This window comes from Erpetoichthys calabaricus, chromosome 18 (genome assembly GCF_900747795.2).
Source record: "Erpetoichthys calabaricus chromosome 18, fErpCal1.3, whole genome shotgun sequence".
NCBI classification, from domain to species: Eukaryota; Metazoa; Chordata; class Cladistia; order Polypteriformes; family Polypteridae; genus Erpetoichthys; species Erpetoichthys calabaricus.
Genome location: NC_041411.2, coordinates 26,871,429 through 26,892,275, shown reverse-complemented (window position 1 = coordinate 26,892,275; position 20,847 = coordinate 26,871,429). Strand labels below are relative to the sequence as shown.

The 20,847-nt window shown below is 42.5% G+C and overlaps 1 protein-coding gene across 1 annotated transcript; it reads left to right on the top strand.

Annotated features, from left to right (window-relative positions):
- The first annotated feature begins 1,126 nt into the window (after nt 1-1,126).
- LOC114669107 (hyaluronidase-2-like) lies at nt 1,127-20,825 on the top strand. Its single transcript, XM_051921398.1, has 5 exons — nt 1,127-1,375; nt 9,083-9,617; nt 18,503-18,913; nt 19,499-19,588; nt 19,677-20,825. The coding sequence occupies exons 1-5, from the start codon at nt 1,356-1,358 to the stop codon at nt 20,085-20,087; spliced, it is 1,467 nt and encodes a 488-aa protein (XP_051777358.1). The 5' UTR covers nt 1,127-1,355; the 3' UTR covers nt 20,088-20,825.
- Nucleotides 20,826-20,847: the final 22 nt, after the last annotated feature.

The following is a 20,847-nucleotide window of genomic DNA, read 5'->3' as shown; positions in this document are numbered from 1 at the left end:
CCTTTGAACCAGGTGCCTTTAACACCGATGGGACACTTACTGTTCTTTGAAGTTGGCACCTCTGCCATTAAGGGACATATTCTAGAATATGGCAGCTTTCTGTCATTTCTGTAAATGTCATTGAGTTGGGCGTCTCTTAGATAGCTTGCAGAAGGCACACTGAAGCTCTGACAATGTTGGGTCGGCCTTTGAGTCTGGCACTTCTAACATTATTGTGCTATAGTCTTTGAGCATGTTGACACCCAAACATGGCTGAGATGTCCTTGGAGGCTGACTGCTCTCAAATGTAGGTGGACAGGTCATTGGGAGTAAGACATTTGAAATATGGGGGGTTGGGGGGATTGTCTTTGCCTCCCTGAAGCTTTTAGTCCTGGCTTTCAGGATGCCAACCCTCTGACTCAGTGAGACTTCCAGACTTGTCTCTCTGGTCACTGCGTAAGTGACAGCTGTGTCGGGCGCCACTCCCACTGCCAGATGGCTGATTGTCTGTCCAGCGGGAAGTCCATTCTGAATGGAGTGATGTGGTAACAGTGCAGGGTCAGAGGTGGAAGCAGAAAGGACAATGCCGAAGTAGCCAGCTGTGTCCCGGCCGGCCAGCCAGCTCAGCACCAGGCTGCACTTGGATTTCTCACTGGACTCCTAAGAAGTGGGCATGTCAGTGCCTTGATACCCTCCTCCTCCATGGCACTGGGATTACAAGGCAGTAAGCGCTGATAAAATACAAAAGGGTGAAAGAATGGAGCAAAGAGTGGGAGAATTAAAAGGAAAAGGAGGAATGAATGGAGCAGGCGATGGAGGGAAGGAAAAGGGAGAGCAAAGAAGAGTTGCAGAAAAGAAAAGGAAGGGCAAGAATGATGGAGAAGTCGAGTAGAAGAAATTCAAAGGGGTGAATAAAAGACAAAGGAGAGAGTAGCAGGCAAAGGGAAGAAAGGGAAATGGAAGATGAAATGGAGGAAAAAGAAAAGGAAGAGAGGAAAGCAAGAATAGCAAGAAAAGGAAGGAGAACAAAGAGCTGGAGAAGAAAAACTTTAAATGTGAAATGTGTAAGGGGGAATGTGAGGACTAAAGGAAAAGGGGTAAAATGTGGAAAAGAAAGGATTGTGCGGGAGGAGGAGGAGGGGGAGGAGGAGGAGCTCAGAGGGGCTGGAGGCTGAGCTCCATTCACAGGTACACACTGGTGGGGAGTCTGGGTGGTGGCAGTCAGAGCAGGTCGGGGGGGGGGGGGTGGCAGTGGCAGTCAGCCAGGGCAGGGGATGTGAGGGGGGGGGGGGGGATTGTTTCCTAAACCTTAACCTGATTCTCTGCGCTGGGAGCACAAGTGTCTTCTGTTTGCTGCTCAGAGTGGCGTGCGCAGGATGGATGCCCCCCACGGCCGGTGAGTAAGTGCTCTACAGCTCTTTTGTCTTCTTTTTTGTGTATGTGTGTGTCTAGAAACCATGGAGCCCATTGTTGGGATGTGCCAGCGTGTCCAGCTGCAGGTGTGCCCAGATGGGAGTGAATTAGGTAGAGATGCCAGTCGGTGGACTGAGTCGGGCCGAAAAGATTTAGGATGGGAATTGCTGTCTCTGCACTTCTCTCCACCTGTCCTTCCCAGCTTAGTCTCTCCATTGGCCTTCTTCTGGCTTCACCTCCTTATTTTGTTTCTTCTTCATCTTCCTCCAAATTGATTGTTTTCCCAGGATCTCAATCATATAGCACCTTTCTCAGAGAGCACCGTCACAAAATGAGTTGTGAAGTCATATGCTTGCGCCTTTGTGATCTCTCCCTTTCTCTTTCTCTTCCTCTTCTCATTTCTTCTTTTCTGTTTTGTGTTCAATGTTGAGTTGCTGCAGTGTTTTTTATTGGATGGAAATTTTGAATACCATCAATCTGCTAAGCGTTACTGTTTTAACACTTCACTTCTTTCTTTCTTTCTTTCTTTCTTTCTTTCTTTCTTTCTTTCTTTCTTTCTTTCTTTTTTTCTTTCTTTCTTTCTTTCTTTCTTTCAGTCAATGAGCCTGGCAGTGTGTGGCATGGCAGATCACCACAGTGATGATTATGATGTTAAGCCTGCCTCACACTGCTGGGGGTCTGGTGTTGGTTGGTGCAAGGGAGACTTCCAAAAGTGAGCCGTGAGTGGCAGTGCCAGCTCGCCTCGGGTCTTGTGACTTGCTGATCAGGAGGCTTTGTTCGGCTTTAGTGTATTATATTTATAAGCTGCTTTTTAACAGAGGGCCTACTAAAGGGGCATGGGTCAGTATGAAACAGCTTCCTGAGGCTGGACTGTTTAAATAAGCGGCACCAGGATGACGTTTGGCTCAACTGGTGCTTCATCGCTTGGCATCCTGGGGTCATGCCCACCCCTGGTTTTTCCAGGCATGGTTCCACCTGCGCACTGCTGTGGATTTGTTTATATGGAAGCAGATGTGTTACAAATTAACACAGCAATTCATGGCTGCCCCTCTCGCCTCAATCAATGTTATTACCATGAATGGAAAATCAAGAACCATCTGTCAAATTACAGCAAAACTCGGTGAAAGTCCCAGAGAAACATGCAGATGCATTCAGATGCACACAAAGACATATTCACATACTGTACATACACGATGTACACTCTTAAATATACCGTAAGCACCAACGTAGAATAACATGCGCTACCTACTTAATCCACTTCATGGTTATGGTGATGCAGAGCCTACCCTGACACTAGTAGTCACAAGGCAGGAACCATGTGTGGAGAGGACACCAGGCCGCTAATACACACAGACAGGGCTCATTTGGAATCTGAAAGATCATCCATCAGGCATGGGGAGGGCAAGCAAACTCTGCACAGTCCTTGAACCAAGGAAGCAAGAGTAATAAAGGAGCAGTGCTAAGCACAGAGTAACTGTGTCAGTCCATTAGAATATTCAAATACATTAATACTCTTGACATACATGTGCCCACTCTTACTACATATGATTGTATGAAGTTACAGACAGGTACACACCAGCTAAAAACTCCTACATATACATTAGCACACTGCCACCCAGGGATGCAAGCATGGTCACTCTTACATGAACATGGCCTTTTATTTAAAGAAAAAAGACATTTCGTCTGCCTCCAATATTTTGTCAGGCAATCCTGTGCCTCTACCTGACTCTCGACTGCATGCTAACCAGGCTGAGGGAAGGAGACTACTTCACATGCTTTGGGAAGCATACAGCTATCTACCTAAATGGCCCGGCACACCCGTATTTGATTGCAACTTGGGAGTAGCTTCCTATTGCTGCCTTACAGTCTGGACTTCTAATAGGTGGTCTCCTGTCTACCTTTACTACACCATCCTGGGCAGGATCTCTAATTCATGATTGACCTCTGTGTTTTCAGTCTGGGCAATGGTCCCAACATATTAACCCCTGACATACACCTGTGGACCTTGTTGACCTTCACAACAGTCAGTCTGTCTCTATCTATCTATCTATCTATCCATCTATCCATCTATCCATCTATCTATCTATCTATCCATCTAGACACATTTAGCGAAGCACACTCTCAAAGATGAGTTCAACAATAACACCCGGAAGCACACAAGCCCACTGACAGACCTTTATGTATTCATGCATGCACAAGCTCATTCTCACATGCAGTGCACAAGCACTTTTCTGCTTATGCAAACATAATAATTCTTTGCATTTATATAGCGCTTTTCTCACTGCTCAAAGCGCTCAGCAATTGCAGGTTAAGGGCCTTGCTCAAAGGCCCAACAGAGCAGAGTCCCTATTGGCATTTATGGGAATCGAACCGGCAAACTTCCGATTGCCAGTGTAGATCTTTATTGTCAGAGTCACACGTGAATGCCAAATACACAATCATATAAAATACAATACAATACTGTTTATTTTTGTATAGCCCAAAATCACACAGGAAGTGCCGCAATGGGCTTTAACAGGCCCTGCCTCTTGACTGCCCCCCAGTCTTGACTCTCTAAGAAGACAAGGAAAAACTCCCAAAAAAAACCTAGTAGGGAAAAATGGAAGAAACCTTGGGAAAGGCAGTTCAAAGAGAGACCCCATTCCAGGTAGGTTGGGCGTGCAGTGGGTGTCAAAAGAAGGGGGTCAATACAATACAATACAATACACAGGACAGAACAAATCCTCAATAAAAAATAAAAAATAAAAATTTTTTAGAAGTAAGGAGCAGAATTTAACAGTAGATGATATCACATAATAAGATTCGGCTGAAACAGTGTTGGGCCAGCCAATCCGATGAAAGGACCCCTCTTTCTCACGATTCCTGCGATCCTCCATCAGGGATGACTTTACCTTAGGCAGGCAAAACAACTTGGCAGGTGGGCTGTGGCACCAAGTGCCACATTTGAGTACAGAGAAGAGAAACAGAATAGGTGAGGGTTAGTATCCAATTCTAACTATCATGTTACTTATGTTTTAGTGCTAATGACTAACAACAGAGATGCAGTCTGTACAGTTAATCAGCAGCTCTAGTCAGGATATGCTAAACTGAAGTAGTGAGTCTTCAGCCAGGATTTAAAAGCTGAGACCGAAAGGGTATCTCTTATAGTAGCAGGCAGACCATTACACAGTTTAGGGGCCCTGTAACTAAAAGCTCGACCTACCATTGTTATTTTATTAATCCTTGGAATCATAAGCAGACCAGCATCTTGAGATCTTAATGTGCACTCTGGTTTGTAAGTCATGATAAGTTCAGACAAGTAAGCCGGACCTCGGCCATTTAATGCTTTATATGTTAAAAGAAGGATTTTGAAATCTGCCCTAAACTTAACCGGGAGCCAGTGTAAGGATTTAAGAACTGGAGTTAATGTGTTCATATTTTCTTGTTCTTGTAATAATTCTTGCAGCCACATTTTGTATTAACTGGAGGCTGTATAAAGAACAGTTTGAACATCCAGTGAACAATTGCAGTAGTCAATCCTACTAGAGATAAATGCATGAATTAATTTCTCAGAATCCTGTTTATTTAGAAAGCGCCTTAATTTCCTAACATTTTTAAGATGGAAGAAGCATGTTTTGGACAACTTTGTAATATGCGCTTTAAATGACATGCTAGAGTCAAAGATAACTCCTAGATTGCAGGCTGATTTAGTAAAATTAATTGGGATTCCAACTGAGTTAAATGATGATAAAATATTGTTGTGATCAGCATCATTCCCTTCAACAATTAACATCTCTGTTTTATCTGTGTTTAAAGACAAGTAGTTCTCATTCATCCATTCCTTTAATTCGCTAACACAACTATTTAAAGACAACATCGGAGAAACTTCATCTGATTTAAATGAAAGGTATAACTGGGTGTCATCTGCATACGAGTGAAAATTAACATTATGTTTCCTAATGATAGATCCCAGTGGAAGCATGTAAAGTGAAAACAGTAAAGGTCCCAGTACTGAGCCCTGCGGGGCACCATATTGAACTTCTGTGTATAATGATGGAGTACTGTCAGCACATTTCTGTACATATTGGAATCGATTTGATAAATAAGAACTAAACCAAGCGAGCACGGTGCCTGTAAGCCCAACATCATTTTCTAGCCTGTGTAGTAAAACAGAGTGGTCGATGGTGTCAAATGCTGCACTTAAGTCCAACAACATAATTGCAGTGGAGTTTCCTTCATCAGAGGATATCAGAATGTCGTTTACAACCCGCGTTAGTGCCATTTCTGTACTATGACCAGTGCGAAAACCAGACTGGAATTTCTCAAATAAATTGTAATGCGTAAGGTGTGACTGAAGCTGATTGGCGACTACTTTTTCTAGTATTTTAGAGAGAAACGGTAGATTTGAAATAGGCCTATAATTATTTAGTATGTGTGGGTCTAGGTCTGACTTTTTAAGTAATGGTTTAATGACTGACACTTTTAGTGTATCAGGTACTGTGCCATGCAATAATGAACTACTGATAATGTTTAGAATAGGCGCTGCAAGAACATTCATTGCACTTTTTACTAGTTTTGTTGGCACTGGATCTAAGGAACAAGTACTGGGCTTCATTTTAGAAATTAAACGTAAGACTTCCTGCTCAGTTACAGGATTAAAATTAATAAAGTGCTGAGTGCAATGTGAGACAGGGTCTGCTAAGCTAGTATTTGGTTTGTACTGTGATGCAGAGATCTGGGAACTTATATTTTTAATTTTCTCATTGAAGAAGTTCATAAAGTCTGTACTGCTAATATCTGTTGGTATTTTGCACTGTTGATCTGAATTTCCATTTGTTAATTTAGCCACTGTTCTAAACAGTACCCGAGGATTTTTATTATTGTTATCTATTAATGTAGAATAGTATTCTGAGCAAGCTTTAAAGAGGGCTTTTTTATATTTATTAACACTCTCTGTCCATGCAATTTGAAAGACATGTAGCTTTGTTGTTCTCCATGTGCGCTCCAGTTTTCGACACTCTAATTTAAGAGCTCGAGTGTTTTCATTAAACCAGGGAGAGTTTCTATGTGTTTTGATCACTTTTGTTTTAAGGGGAGCCAATGTGTCCAGAGCATCTCTCAAGGTCACATTATAATGTGATGTTAGCTGATCTAAATTGTTTTCCACAATTACACTTGACTTACTCAAAGTATCTATAAATTTTGAAGCAGAATTACAATCTAGATGTTGCACTGTCTTTGTTTTAATCTGGGAGTGTGCTGACAAGGGCAGGACTAAATCAAATGTAATTAAGTAGTGATCGGAAATAACTTCATTTAATGGAGTGATATTTAAATTTTGAATTTCAACTTTGTAAGTTATAATTAAATCTAATGTGTGGTTATGATTATGAGTTGGACCTTTGACAATCTGATAAAATCCTACAGAATTTAACAAATAAGTAAAACATTTGCTAAAAGTGTCAGTTTCCACATCAATGTGTACATTAAAATCCCCCATTAGTACTACGTGATCATAATTTATAGCCAAGTCAGATAGAAGGTTGCTAAATTCAGTCATGAACAATGAATACAGCCCTGGTGGTCTGTAGACTAGCACTATAATTGTGTTGGAATCTGTTTTAATATTTAAAATGAATGCCACAAAGGATGTAAAGTTGCCTAAATTTTTAGAAGTGATTTGCATTTTGTTATAATGAATTATTCCAAGGCCCCCTCCTCGACCAAAAACTCTAGACTTATGAAGGAACGAGTAGCCATCTGGTGACGCCTCAGCTAGGGGGACAGTGTCACATTTACTAAGCCAGGTTTCAGTGAGAAGACATAGATCAGATTTTGTACTTAATATAATATAATTTACCAAAACAGCTTTAGTGCCAAGAGAGCGAATGTTCAATAAGCAGCATTTAAAACTGCATGCTTCTTTCTGAACTGGTGATATACTTTTTGTTTTGATTTGTATTAAATTTCTATTACAGATGCCCCTGGTGGAGGGTCTGGTTTTATCCCTTGGTCTAATTATACACCTTATTTTTTGGTTATCAATTAATTTAAGGTTTGTATTAAGACTAAATTTACTGGATGCCCCATGACAAGGATTATGGGTAACAGCTTCAGGAAAGTAACAGGTGGGATAAACAACAGCCTGTGATTTAAGATCACATTTATGTGGCCTGGATGGTGCTCTAATCAGTCAACCAGGCAGTTTTGCTGCCATATTTTGGGATAATACATAAGATCCCCTCCAGTTAGGATGAAGACCATCTCTTCTGAAAAATCCAGGCCTTTCCCAAAAATCATCCCAATTGTTCACAAACGCTATGCTTTTGTTTGCACACCAGGTTTCTAGCCAGCAGTGAAGGGAATGCAATCTGCTATAAATCACATCCCCTCTATATAATCTTGGTAAGGGGCCAGATACAACTAAATTCTGACATTTTCTTTTGGCTTTGATGCATAGAGAGATGAAGTTCCTGTTTAATACCTCAGATTGCTGTGAATAAATATCATTAGTGCCGACATGTAGCAATAAGGTAGATACTTCATCGTCGGTGACGCTGTACAATGTGGCCTCTATGCTAGAAATCTTGGCCCCTGCGAGGCACTTAACATTAACTGCTGGTTTAACATAGTTTGGAATTCTAACATTCCACACTATGGAATCGCCAATTATGAGCACTTTCTTATTCTCAGTTTCCACAGGCGCGCTGCGGAGTGCTGAGAATCTGTTCTGGGTTCCGAATTGGTGACCTGGGTGCTGGGGGACCACATTTTGGATTTTTAGACCCCCGTCTTACTGTTACCCACTCGCCCTGTGGCTGAATTGGTGCTGCTGACTTCGGCCACGCACTGGCTATAGTGGGACCAGGAGAGACTGAAGCCGAATCAGAAGTAGCCAAATTGTCTAAACAAACCGAGTCAATCCAATTTTCGGTTTGCCTATTCGCTATCAGATTCCTAACGCGGTCCTCCTATTCACGTATTTTCCCGACCAACTCTAAATTAACTAAACACTTTTGGCAGGTGAAGCTGTCTACAGTGTCTGCCGGAAAACCTGAGCTGTACATGCTGCAGGACACACAACATATAAACGTGCCCTCAACGGGCAGAGAGCAGATAGAACTTACGTTTAGTGTTGATGTCATCTTCTCCGTTTTCTGTAGTTACTTAAGTGCTTTCTGCTTCAGAGACCGTCGGCTTTAAGTTTCCACTAAAAGCAGGCATCAAATACATGCACCCACATAGTTCCACATATGGACACACACTTGTACATTTGTACACTCTGACAGGTGTCCCCATTCCATACAGCAGCTCTGGCATAACAGATGCCTCGTTTAAATAAAAGGTTTCACTGAGATGGTGTCACCACCAGGGCCACAGCTTCAGCTCTTCATCTACCCTGAAGACACAAACCACCCTTTCTTGTTGCTGTGTGAGATTGCTGTGTTTAGTAGGTCACAATGTGAATGCCCTCCTCAGCTCTGGTCTAGCATGTGGCTGGTGAGACAGACAAGAATATGTCAGAGATATGCCAAGTTCCATCACCTTAATCTTTTAAATTTTTCTAATGATTCATTGAGGTCTTTCCTTATTGACGAGCTCTTCATGACCCTTCTAGTAGAGTTGCTTCTCTGATTCTGAATTGACATTTAGTGGAGTGCTCTAATGTCTTCACATCTTTCTCATGTGACTGTCTCATCTCCTTTTTCAGAGGTCAGCTTTCTCAGTGCCCCTTCCAGCAGCAGTTTCCACTGACTTTCTTCACCTTCTTGTGTCTCTTCCTCACCCCGCACTTCTTGTGTGCGAAGCCCGCTGTAGCTCCACTGGTGGCTGGCCAGCCTTTCCTCGTCTTCTGGAATGCTCCGACACAGCAGTGCCACACCCGGCACCAGGCACCCTTAGCCTTGCATAGCTTTAATATCCTCTCAAATCAAGGGCAGGCTTTTGCGGGAGAGTGGATTACCATCTTCTACTTTGACCAGCTTGGCTTGTACCCATACTATACAGAAAAGGGGGTGGCAGTGAATGGTGGCTGCCCACAGAACTGCAGCCTATATGAACATAGCAGCAAGATGCATGAAGACGTGCTGCGCGCTCTGCCCTGGCCCTACTTCTCAGGGCTGGCAGTGGTGGATTGGGAGGAGTGGCGTCCTCAGTGGACTCGTAACTGGGCGAGCAAGGAGATCTACCAAAAGAAGTCCCGTGAGCTGGTGAGAACACTCTACCCTGACTGGCCGGAGAGCAAGGTAAGCACATTAATGAGGTCCTCATATGGCACTGCTCGGTAGGGGGCTGAACTAGAGAAGCAGCTTGAAGCAGTAGCGGGTGCAGATGGCATGAAACGACAACAGGGGTTAAAAAGTACCTCTCTGGCAGATGAACATCCACCAGTCCTTACAATATGCGTGTTACAGTGGCTTTGAATTTAGCACACCAATCCTACAGATCACAAGTGCCAGCAATTTTGGTTCTGAGCAAAGGGAGATTTAAGTGACTGGCTGAGGTTCATGAAAAGAGTCATTGATGAGCACTTAACAAGCAACATGGCACTATAAAGTCAAGTGTGTAAGGCACTAGGCCACTCACCCTGGGAAGCATAGCTGGAAGAATAAGTCACAATAAAAAGGCTACCATTCAATAGTTTATTTGACAGTTACAAATTTCCGTAATGCGTCACATGGTCTGAGAAATGTTATCTAATGTTACCTCGGAACATCTAATAACCCTGAGAGGAACAAAGACATCGCTCTTCTCTCATTTAGTCACCTGCATTTACTTCAAGAGAAAGTTGACCCTTCAGAACTGCTCAGCTCCTTATGTTAATGAGAACATTCAAAAGAAAAATGATAAAAGAGAGAATGCGTCCGCATTACTGAAATGCCAATTATTGGCCTTATCAATTCCATTAACACGTTTTTGCCAGATTTGGCAGATGTGAGACTTTGTTTGCTGAATGTTTCATGAGCACTTAACTGATTTTAAATGCTAACGCCATTGCAGGTAATTTCCGAACAGAGAGAATGCCAAGTTGGTGTTAAGAGCTGCAGCCTCATACCTCCAGACCCACTAAATTCAAGGCCTGGTCATTTTAAGCAGAGTTTACACCATCTCCACATACCTGTGTAGGGTCTGCTCTAGTTATTCCAGCTTTCTGTTCCTTTGACATCCCAAATGTTATGTTCTCCTGCCACAAGTGAAACATTAAAATGTTTTAGGCCGTTAGAAAAACCACACAAAAGGCCAGAAAAGTCCTTATTTTATTACTGGGTCCATTGGATTGCCCACACTCCAGGATGTCAAGCCCCAAACTCAACAATCATGCTTCAGGCCCAAAAATTTGGCTAAGCCTTCCTTAAAGTTAAAAGTCTTAAAATGTCTGAAAATGGAGAGAAGGAAAGTGAAAAACAATTTTCCAAAGATTTTGTAAAAATGGCACAAGTAAGGAAGGACAGGTAGGACAAAAAAAGCAAAGCAATTTTTTTCCAAAAAATGCAAACAACTAAAAGTATCAAAACTAATAACACTAAACCTCAAAAAAGTATCTTTTAAACAAAGCAGGGTTCAAATACATAAATCCAAATAACAAAACCAAAAGCCATCCAACAAAACAGGAAATACATCGTTTATACAGCTGAGGCTGCACCATCAGGTGGCCCCACATCCTTTGGCACCAAATACAGGAGACCAGGTAGATAACAACTAAAACTGTTTTTAACATATATGGACACCAAGGGGCAATCCAGCTTTCCAAACGCCCAAAACAATAGGCATGAACACAAGACGCAAAGGCAAAGAGTCTTTTATTCATGGGAAACTCTTCCTGATATGCATTTCCCACCCCAATAGACACAATTATACACAATAAGCACTAGTACAGTGCAAGCACAACTCTTTTCTTCCTTTTTTCCAGTTCACTGCCTCCTCCACTCCTCCTCGCAAGCTTTGTCCTCTCGCCCTTGTGAGGTAGGCAGCACCTTTTATTCTATCTGCCTCGGAAGTCCTTCCGATCTTCCACACACGTGGTCCATCAGCAGTCCATCAGGGAAACCCTATACCATAGGGCTCTTCAGTCCTTGCAGCACCCCCTGGCGGTACCCACAGCTCCCAACAGGTCTAATGTAAAGAACTCCAAGTCCCATGATGATGCCCTGTGGGAATCCGGGGAGTCGCTGCAACCCAGGGGTGCTGCCATCTAACGTTCTGGGGAAGGCAGTGCCCTAAAGATGCTGCCTTCTCCCTTCCTTCCATGTCTTGAGCGTCCCAATGGGATTGGGCTACTGGCCGTCCCTTACACATAATAAACATCACAATATTACCAAAATACAAGACAGAAAAAAACAAAACCACATGGTGTTAATCTGCATCCAGCCCTGAAAGCAGGTCCTCCAATTTACAGGGAAAACTTGAGGGTTCGTGGCAGGATTGGCACTTCAGCCACCATAAAAAAATCTCCCACTGTTCCAGTGTGGTGCTGAGGTGTCACCTGCTGCATTTCGGGTCCCAATCCAGGTGGTTCAGTATGTGGTGGGTGTGCGCAATCAATGCACGCTGCCACTCTCTCTCTCTATCTCTCTCTCTTATTCTTGTGTTATTTCAGGATTACCATTGGATCAAGTGCATCATCCTATTAGTAATTCGGAGGAAAAATAAATGTTTAAAGGAGGGCTTTTGGAAAAGCAAGATGTCTCACACCGCTCAAAAGGACAATTTTTGTGTTGTCATTCCATACGATTATTGCTTGAATGTTATAATGATTTTGCTTGTGTATTCAGCAAACAAATATCTGTAGGATTTACCCCCTCACCGTCCTTACAATCGTGCTATCGACTTACTTCCCAGGGCACCTCTACCTAAAAGTTCTATCTCGTCTTAAGAGTCAACCCATGATGATGATTATATACAGGAGAAATTTAAAAATGGCTTTATTCAACATTGCAATAGTCGTATCAGAGCCATTGTTTCGAAGTTGAGAAAAAGGAACCAGGGAGTATAGACTGTAGAGAATTAAATAAAATTACAAAAATTTTAAAAATTGTTGCCTGCTTCCTCTTATCTTCTCTCTTCTAAACCAAATAAATGGGCCTACAATTTTCACTAAATTAAACTTTCAAAGTGCCTGTAATTTGATTTGCATTAAATAAGGCGACAAATGGAAAGCTGCCATTAATACAGCTTCAGGCCATTAGCAACACAAAGTAATGCCATTTGGATTAGCCAGTGCACCGACGGCATTACAGAACTTTGAAAATAATATATTTAGTGACCTATCAGGCAGAAGCGTACTTGTTTACATTGGCGACATTCTAATTTTTTTTTCTAATTATCTTAATAGTCATATTTAGCAATTATGGGAAGTGCCTGAGCACCTATGTCACAATTAATTAAATGAAAAATTACAGAAATGTGAGTTTTATTGAGATTCTGTTATATTTCTTGGTCATGAGATTTCCCAGGTAACATTAAGAATGGGAAAAAAAACACAAAAGTTATAATAATATTAAACTGGAAAGCTCCAGAAGGTACTGAACAAGTCCAAAGATTTATTGGTTTTGCTGATTACTATTTACGTTACATTTACTTATTAGGCTGACACCTTTACCCAAGGTGACTTACAACATTTATGATACATCTGGTTACATTTCTTTTGGTTTTCCATTTGGAGCACAGGTGGGTGAAGTGACTTGCTCAGGGTCACACAGTCTCAAATTAGTACTATTATTGCTCCAATGATGTTCTTTAACTAAGAAAATATATAAAATGTTTTGTTGGACTTCAACAGCACAGGTATCATTCGATTACCGTATATACTCGTGTATAAGTCGAGTCTTGAAACCCGAAAAATCGATCAAAAAATCAGACCCCGACTCATACGCCCGTTCAAAAATGAGACACTTAATTTTGATTTTTTTTTTTACATCTTTTTGCTTCCTCCAATCTCACACCAGTTCTGAGACACACTGAATTTTATTGCAGCAGTGCAGTTACCAATTTGTTTTGCCACCTCAATGACTTTTAATTTAAAAGCAGCTTCATATTTTCTTCTGATCGAACGCTCCATCGTAGATAAGGGATGCGCTTACAATAAAGGTGTATGAGGGTGTGAGATACAAAAAACACAAAACAGTGCAAACATTGCTTCGGAATAGTTTGGGTAGTGTGTGGACACGTAGGCAAAATACATAGGAAAAAAAAGGCCATGTGGTCCGTGGTTACTCTCTCAGGTGGGCATTAGCATATCGTAATCTCTTGGACCAAAAGCATGAGTTTTCTGCATTTGACTTATACGACGGACATTATAAAATACTGGAAATGATACGGTATCATCAAGCCCAGTCTTGACCCTACACGGAAGAACTTAAACGCGAGTATATACAGTAAATGAAGCAGTTGTTTACATCAGCTCCCATTTTGTGTCATCTGCATAGTAATCTACAAGTCATTGTTTAGTTCAATGCAGCTGGTATGAGTGTGGGGTCTATTTTCTCACAAGAAATTTGCAAATGCTGGCAAAATTATGCTTTAGGTTGTAGAGAATTATCAGCGGATGCATGGATGGTGTCCAACATCTGCTAATCATTCACACCAACCATGCAACATGACACCTTTTATTGGCTAACTACACTACATCCATAATGGCTTACACGGTACAACATCCTAATACAACAGACATCGGCCATCAGAATCTTCTGCACTGTACGTCTGCACCATGCCTCAGAAGTTCAGTGTTATGTCGCTGATTAACAGTCTGTCCACAGGGAACAAACTCTTTATGCTTGTACCATGAAGCCATAAGTGCATTATAGTAGCTGCTCTGCATTATACGTTTGATTTAAATGCGTTTTTATCTTGTATCAACCAAAACCTGAATAGACAAGCAGTAACTTAGACTTAGAGCAGAGTTTTTTCTTACACTCTTTGCTTAAACTAGATATCAAAACATTATGGTCATTCCTAAACAAACAGAAAAGCATTAACAGGCAAAGTGTGATTTTCAGTAGCTTTGAGAGGGGGCTGGGTGGTCTCTTGGCCTTGAAACCCCTGCAGAATTTATTTATTGTTTTTTTTCCAGCCCACCTGCAGTTGTTTTTTTGTTTTTTCTGACCTCATCACCATCTGACCTTATTTTATTCTTTAATCTTATTTTTGTTTCATATAAGCTTTTCTTGCCTCATCTTGTAAAGCACTTTCAGCTACACCATTTGTATGAAAATGTGCTATAGAGATAAATGTTGTAAAGTGTTTTTGAAAAACTCGACTATTTAAATGTTACAAGAAAAGTTCTTCTACTTGTATGACATCCACACCTGTGTAACCTGGGAATTACCCACATCCGGTGTGTCAAGGATGTTATTGGCTGTTTTGGAATTCTCCATTTCTGCACAGCAAATGTGATGTGAGCATTACTTAAATGTAGAAAATTGGCAAATGCGAAAAAGTATTCTTTTTTTTTACATTTTTAAGTGCTAGTCTTTCATCTTTCTGATACTCGTTTGAACTGTATCCATCACAGACAGCTTCTCCCGCTTCACTTGTCAGAGTGTATTGAGCTCACCATATGGCTTCATTGACAGAATTTATTATTCAGCACAAGGTGCTCTCTCTCTCTGTATCTTTCCTGCGCCATCTGTATTGGGATTTTTCCATCTTCTGTAGTTCCATGTGCCATGCCTGGGGTCACAAGCATCTCTTGCCTCATTTGCAGTCCTTGAGTTGCTGCCTGTACTTCACAGCCCCACACTAGCTGGTCTTCCACTGTACAACTTTTTTTGGCCAACTAATAGTTTACTGGTGCTTGCTAAGCATACACCCAGCATGGCAGTGTGCATACTGATGGACGTCATTTACCGTGTGCCCCAGAGGTCAGCATTTTCCCATATACACAATCTTAGCTTTGTGCATGATTAAGGGTTCACGCTTGCAACCTGTCTCACCATATTGGAAAGGGAGAAGGAGAACAATAATCAGGGGGAAAAAATTTACAGACCATCTGAACAAATCAGCAACTGCATTGGTCATTTAAAGAAACTACAACTATGAAGGCCTACATAGACAAGGGAAGGTCTGCATTCATGCCCAGGGGCAAAGGTTCCTCGAATCCTGCATTGCCCCTGTAATGTCTGGCAGACCCGCCGGGTGAACTTGTCAAAGTTTTTTATTATGGCCCACTACTGACTGTGGAAACTCTTTACTTTTTAAAAAGTAATATTCTTTCATTTGCCCGCTTCTACAATTCATCCATCCAGGAAATAAGACTGTTTGAAGTCTGGATTATTGTGTGAACTTCAGGAGGGGCTGGGGGGTCTAATTCAATGTAGGTATTTTTATTTGTACTGTAGGGGTTATTGTGTTGTGGGGAGAAAAAGAAAAGCTCTTTGCTGTTTCTATCTTTGTGTCTTTTCTTATAAATGTGTATCATATCTGTACTGGCTTTGCTAAAATGTTTTTTTAGCTGTCTTTTTACATAAACACAGACACACACTTATACATATATATATACTGTATATTCCAGTAACGGCGCTGACTGGAGTATTCCTAGTTTTCATCCTCTTTCTCTGTACGTTTAGCATTCGTTTGCTCAGAGGTTGATGCGCTTGCTGCTTCCTGAGCAGCTCTTCTTTTCTCCACCCTAGCGGCCCGCTTCTTCTCTTCTTCTGTCGACATCTTTTCACGTTAAAACTGATTAAGTCAGTGTTTGTGTTGCAACTACTTAGAACGTTTTCTTTAATTTTTCACTTAAGCTGGCACTTAAGTCTTCAATCTGCCTCAAGAATGATTTAAGATATGAAGAGGTAGAGGAAGTGACGGCGAAGGTGGTAGGGAATGAGAACAGCACCCATACACATGCGCCACACGGCCGCCCTGCTGCCGAGAGTTGATTCTACAATAAAATAAAATTAAAATAAAAAGAGGAATAACCTTGGAGGTCAATCATCACCTTATTTATATACAGTGGGGAAAATATGTTTCTAATGGGGCTATTGACATGAAATTTTCACCAGATGTCGGTAACAACCCAAGTAATCCACACATACAAAGAAATCAAAACAAGTAAGTCCATAAATTAAGTTATGTGTAATAAAGTGGAATGACACATGGAAAAAGTATTGAACACATGAATAAAAGGAAGTGCAAAAAGGCCTGGAAAGCCAAGAAACCAGCTGACATCTGTAAGTATTTTTTTATGTTTTTTTTATTTACTGAGAAAAGCATTGACTCATTCAATACTTATTTTCCCCGCTGTATACACTATCAAGAATTTGACTGTGTAAAGTTTATAATATTGAAAGGAAGGTGTACAGTAGGGGTACTTCAAGGTTCCATATTAGCCTATCCTTATATTAGCTGTTGCAAATGTTCCTGATTTTTGAATTATTTTGTAATTGTTAGTAATGTTACGTGAATTGGTATTTTTCATAGACTGTATGCTGATCCCAAGGGATCAGGACGCTAACCTAAGGCCTCTTGAAGGGCTCAGCAAGTCCCAGGCCATGCCAAGGCCTTAGATCTTCCATAATTGTGTTGTTCAGCTTTCTTTGTGCTTCCCTTTTCTGGTTTGTGCTTTTGTTTGATGTTTCTTGTGTTATTCTGGATGTCTTAATTTGTCACTCTTTGCTCATGTATGACGGATTTTGCTCTGATTACTTTTTGGAGAATTTATTGTGTTTGGTTTTTTTTTGGTTTAGAGTTGTTTCTTCATTTATTTTGGACCTTTTTATTTAATTTTGTTTCATTTTCTGAAACCGTTTTTCCTGGTGAGGGCTGTGGTAGCAGCCCTGACTTGTTGTCCCAAAATACAGATTCCAGCTCTTTCTGGGGAGTTCCCAGGTGTTCCTAATTCATCTACCATTTCCTGGGATGCTTTCCTGGGATGCTCCTACCAGTGGGATGTGCCTGTGGTAGTTCTAGGGAAAGTCACTTGGGGGACATCCTTATGACATGCCCAAACCACCTCAACTGGTTCCTCTTGAACTGGAGGAGCATTGACATTACTTGAGGGATCTCCTGAATCTCTGAACCTCTCACCCTATCACGGAGTGTCAGCTCAGCCACCCTTTAAAGGAACTTCATATCTGCTGCTTGCATTCACAATCTCATTCTTCCATTCATTTCCTATAGCTCATGACCATAGGTAAGGACATGGATGTAGAATCAATGGTTAAACCGAGAGTCCTGGCTTTAGACATGGCTCCTGCTTTACTACCACGGTCTGGTACAGTACCCGCAGAACTGCTGCCATCGCTCCAATCTACTAATCAATCTCACATCCTCTTTTTCCATCAAGGTCCTGAGGTACATGAACTCCTTCATTAAAATCAGTTCACGTCCACGCCTACCCGGAGTGAGCAATCCATGACCTCAAACTTAAAGGTGCTGATCCTCATCACAACCACTTCACACAGCAGTGAATTACTTGAGCGCACGCTAAAGGTTACAATCAGATTAGTCAAAGAGGACATCATAATCTTCATAAAGCAACAATGCTACCACTAGCCTCTCCAGCACCTCCCACACTACACGACATGGTCATGTGCTTTGTCACAATTTACAAGAGATGTGCAGACTGGGTTATCATACTGCCATGCACTCTCCAGCAGCTACACTAGGCAGAAGAGCTGGCCTACTATTTCCTATATTAAAGTAATTAAATTAACGAAGGTTAATTATTTTCAGCAGAGGTTTTGTTCATCTACTCTCCATTTTTATGATTTGTTTTTTTTAGTATTTGGTTAATCCCCAAGGGGAAATTGTCTTTTCACATGACCTTTGGAGGTCAGAGCACAGGGTCAGCCATTGTGCAGCACCTCTGGAGCAATTTTCGGGTTAAGGGCCTTGCTCAAGGGTCTGTTAGGATAGTATCAGGATTTGAACCGGCAACCTCCTCATTTAAGGCCTCAGGCCTCTCTGTTGTGTGCAGACACTAAGATTTTCTTAAAGTGTTTATACTTATCGGTGGTAGTTGTAATGTAAATTCTTCCACGTCTATAGACCAAGAAGACAAATGCGCAACATAACATTATCAAACCCAGTTGTTCCAACAATAAAGAAGAGTCCACAATGAACTGGCATGAGACTTGCCATCCTTGTTCTCACTCTCTGCTTTGGTCTTTTGTGCTTTTTGTTCTTGGCTCAGGTGACCCAGCAGGCAGCCTGGGAATTCAGCGCAGCTGCCCGTCGTTTTATCAGTGAGACCCTACGCCTTGGCCGGATGCTGCGACCTACAGGCCTGTGGGGGCTGTACCTCTACCCAGACTGCTACAATTATGAATTTAAAAAGGGGCTAGTAAACTATACTGGTCGCTGCCCCCCTCTAGAGGTGCAGCGCAATGATGACTTGACCTGGCTCTTTGAAGAGAGCCGAGCCCTCTACCCTTCCATCTATCTGGCTGAAGAGCTGCAATCTGCCCCTCAGAGTCGCCTCTTTGTGCGTGCCCGGGTGCAGGAAGCCCTGCGGGTGGCAGATCTGCCCAGCTCCCCCACATCACTTCCTGTGTTTGTCTACACTCGGCCTTTCTACTCCTACTCCCTGACACCCCTCACACAGGTAAGTCTGCCCTCAACAGCCTCGCATTGCTTAGATGTGATGTATTCCTGTTTCCAGCTGCCACAATGGCTACATGAGCCTTTAATCACTGAAAGCTATTTGCATCTAAATGACCAGTGCTGGCAGCCTGACTAGTCACAGAGCTCTGCCTCTTGGTGCAATGCCACAAAGTGACCTGGACTGGGAGTGCGAACCCAATGAGCAGACTGACAAGCACCATGTGCGGACGTGTGTACATGTGTCTAACTATTCATATACAGGAACGTTTGTGTGTGCACTTTGGTGGTAAGCCAATCACTCTGTAAGGAGCTATATAAGTCAAAGTGTGCATGCCAACAGTATTTTTAAAGCTTATTGATATGCATGTGTAAGTGCCTTCATGTGGCAGGTATGGCTGTGGGTTTTAGAAGGTACATCTTCTCACCAGGATTGTATTTGATTTCATAACTAACACTTTTCAGTGACTATGAGCTCAGTTGGAATGAAAACCTTCAGAAGCTTAAACTGCCAAATGCTGGTGCCATTCAGCTGGTCTCGGGGCAGGTGGAGATGAAGTCCATTTCTGATCCTTTCATTATGTTGTAGGTAGACCTTGTGTCCAGTATTGGGGAGAGCGCTGCCCTCGGAGCCAGCGGTGTTGTCCTCTGGGGTGGGATTGATTACTCGCGTAATCAGGTAAGCTGTTGCCAGTGGACTGCTCTACTGTTTTTCCCCACTCATATCTTGACACATTAATAAGCTCCAGTCTGATTTCTCACTCCAGGACAATTGCCTGAAACTCAGCGACTACCTGGAACGCATCTTGGGCCCTTACATCACCAATGTCACCATGGCAACCAGGCTCTGCAGTCAGCTCTTGTGCTCCGGGAGGGGCCGATGCCTGCGGCGGGATCCCAGTGCAGATGTCTACCTCCACCTGGACAGCCAGAACTTCAGGGTAGCAGTAGACCTCAGTGGTGAGGAGCCCCGGGTCTCTGTCATTGGACGGCTGGGTGGAACATCGAAGGCACGCATGAAGGCTGACTTCCGCTGCCATTGCTACCAGGGCTGGACTGGAGAGGCCTGCCAGAGAACAGACAGCCTTGGAAGCAGGACGCTTGCCAATCCCTACCTTTTGGGCACCTTTCTGGGCATGACATTAACATGGCAGCTGGTAGAGTGGTTCAGCTGTTGATCTACATCACCACTGTTGCCCTACCCTAGGACTCATGCTGTGACTTCTTGATACTTGACATGCCTTAAAGAGTGCCAGCTGCCCCTATAATCCACTCTTCTGCATCCTGAGCTGGCACTGCCTTTCCTGTCTCAGGGAGACACGGCCTGAAAAGTATGCAGCCACCTTAGTGCTTGTAGATAATAAAGGATTTTCAATAAAGACTGGTTGAGGACTTTGACAGGCTGACTACGTCATTTAATAAATTGGTTAAAATGTAATTAAATTTAGTTTAATTCATTAAATTACATCAAAAGCAGAAGTATACTTACTACCAGAGCAGGGACTGTCATGGTAGTGAAGAGGATATACGGATGTCTGTCAAGGGATCTTAAAGATGTGGCTCTGCTGAAGTAGCGATGAGCTTCAGTGCCATGGACTGAAACCTCTTAATAGACCCCTTAAGGACCCCTCTGTGTGTGAGCCTCACATTGTGTAGACATCCCCTGAGACCAGCTTGTGTCACAGCTTCACAGAGCAGCACCAGACGTTGAATGCCCTCCTGTTAGTAACTGGCCGTAGTAGACGCTACCAGTGGCTTTGTGCCAGCCTGTCTTAGAGATTGGTGTTCATTTTGTGATGCGGGACATCCAACAGCAGGGCCCGCTTCTCAAGAAATTCACTCGTGTCTGCAAGAGCTGTGTGCATACCGTGTGCGCGTGTAACAGCATGTGGGAATGTCTGAAGGCACGTGTGTGGTGTAACACACATGCTCTTTGTG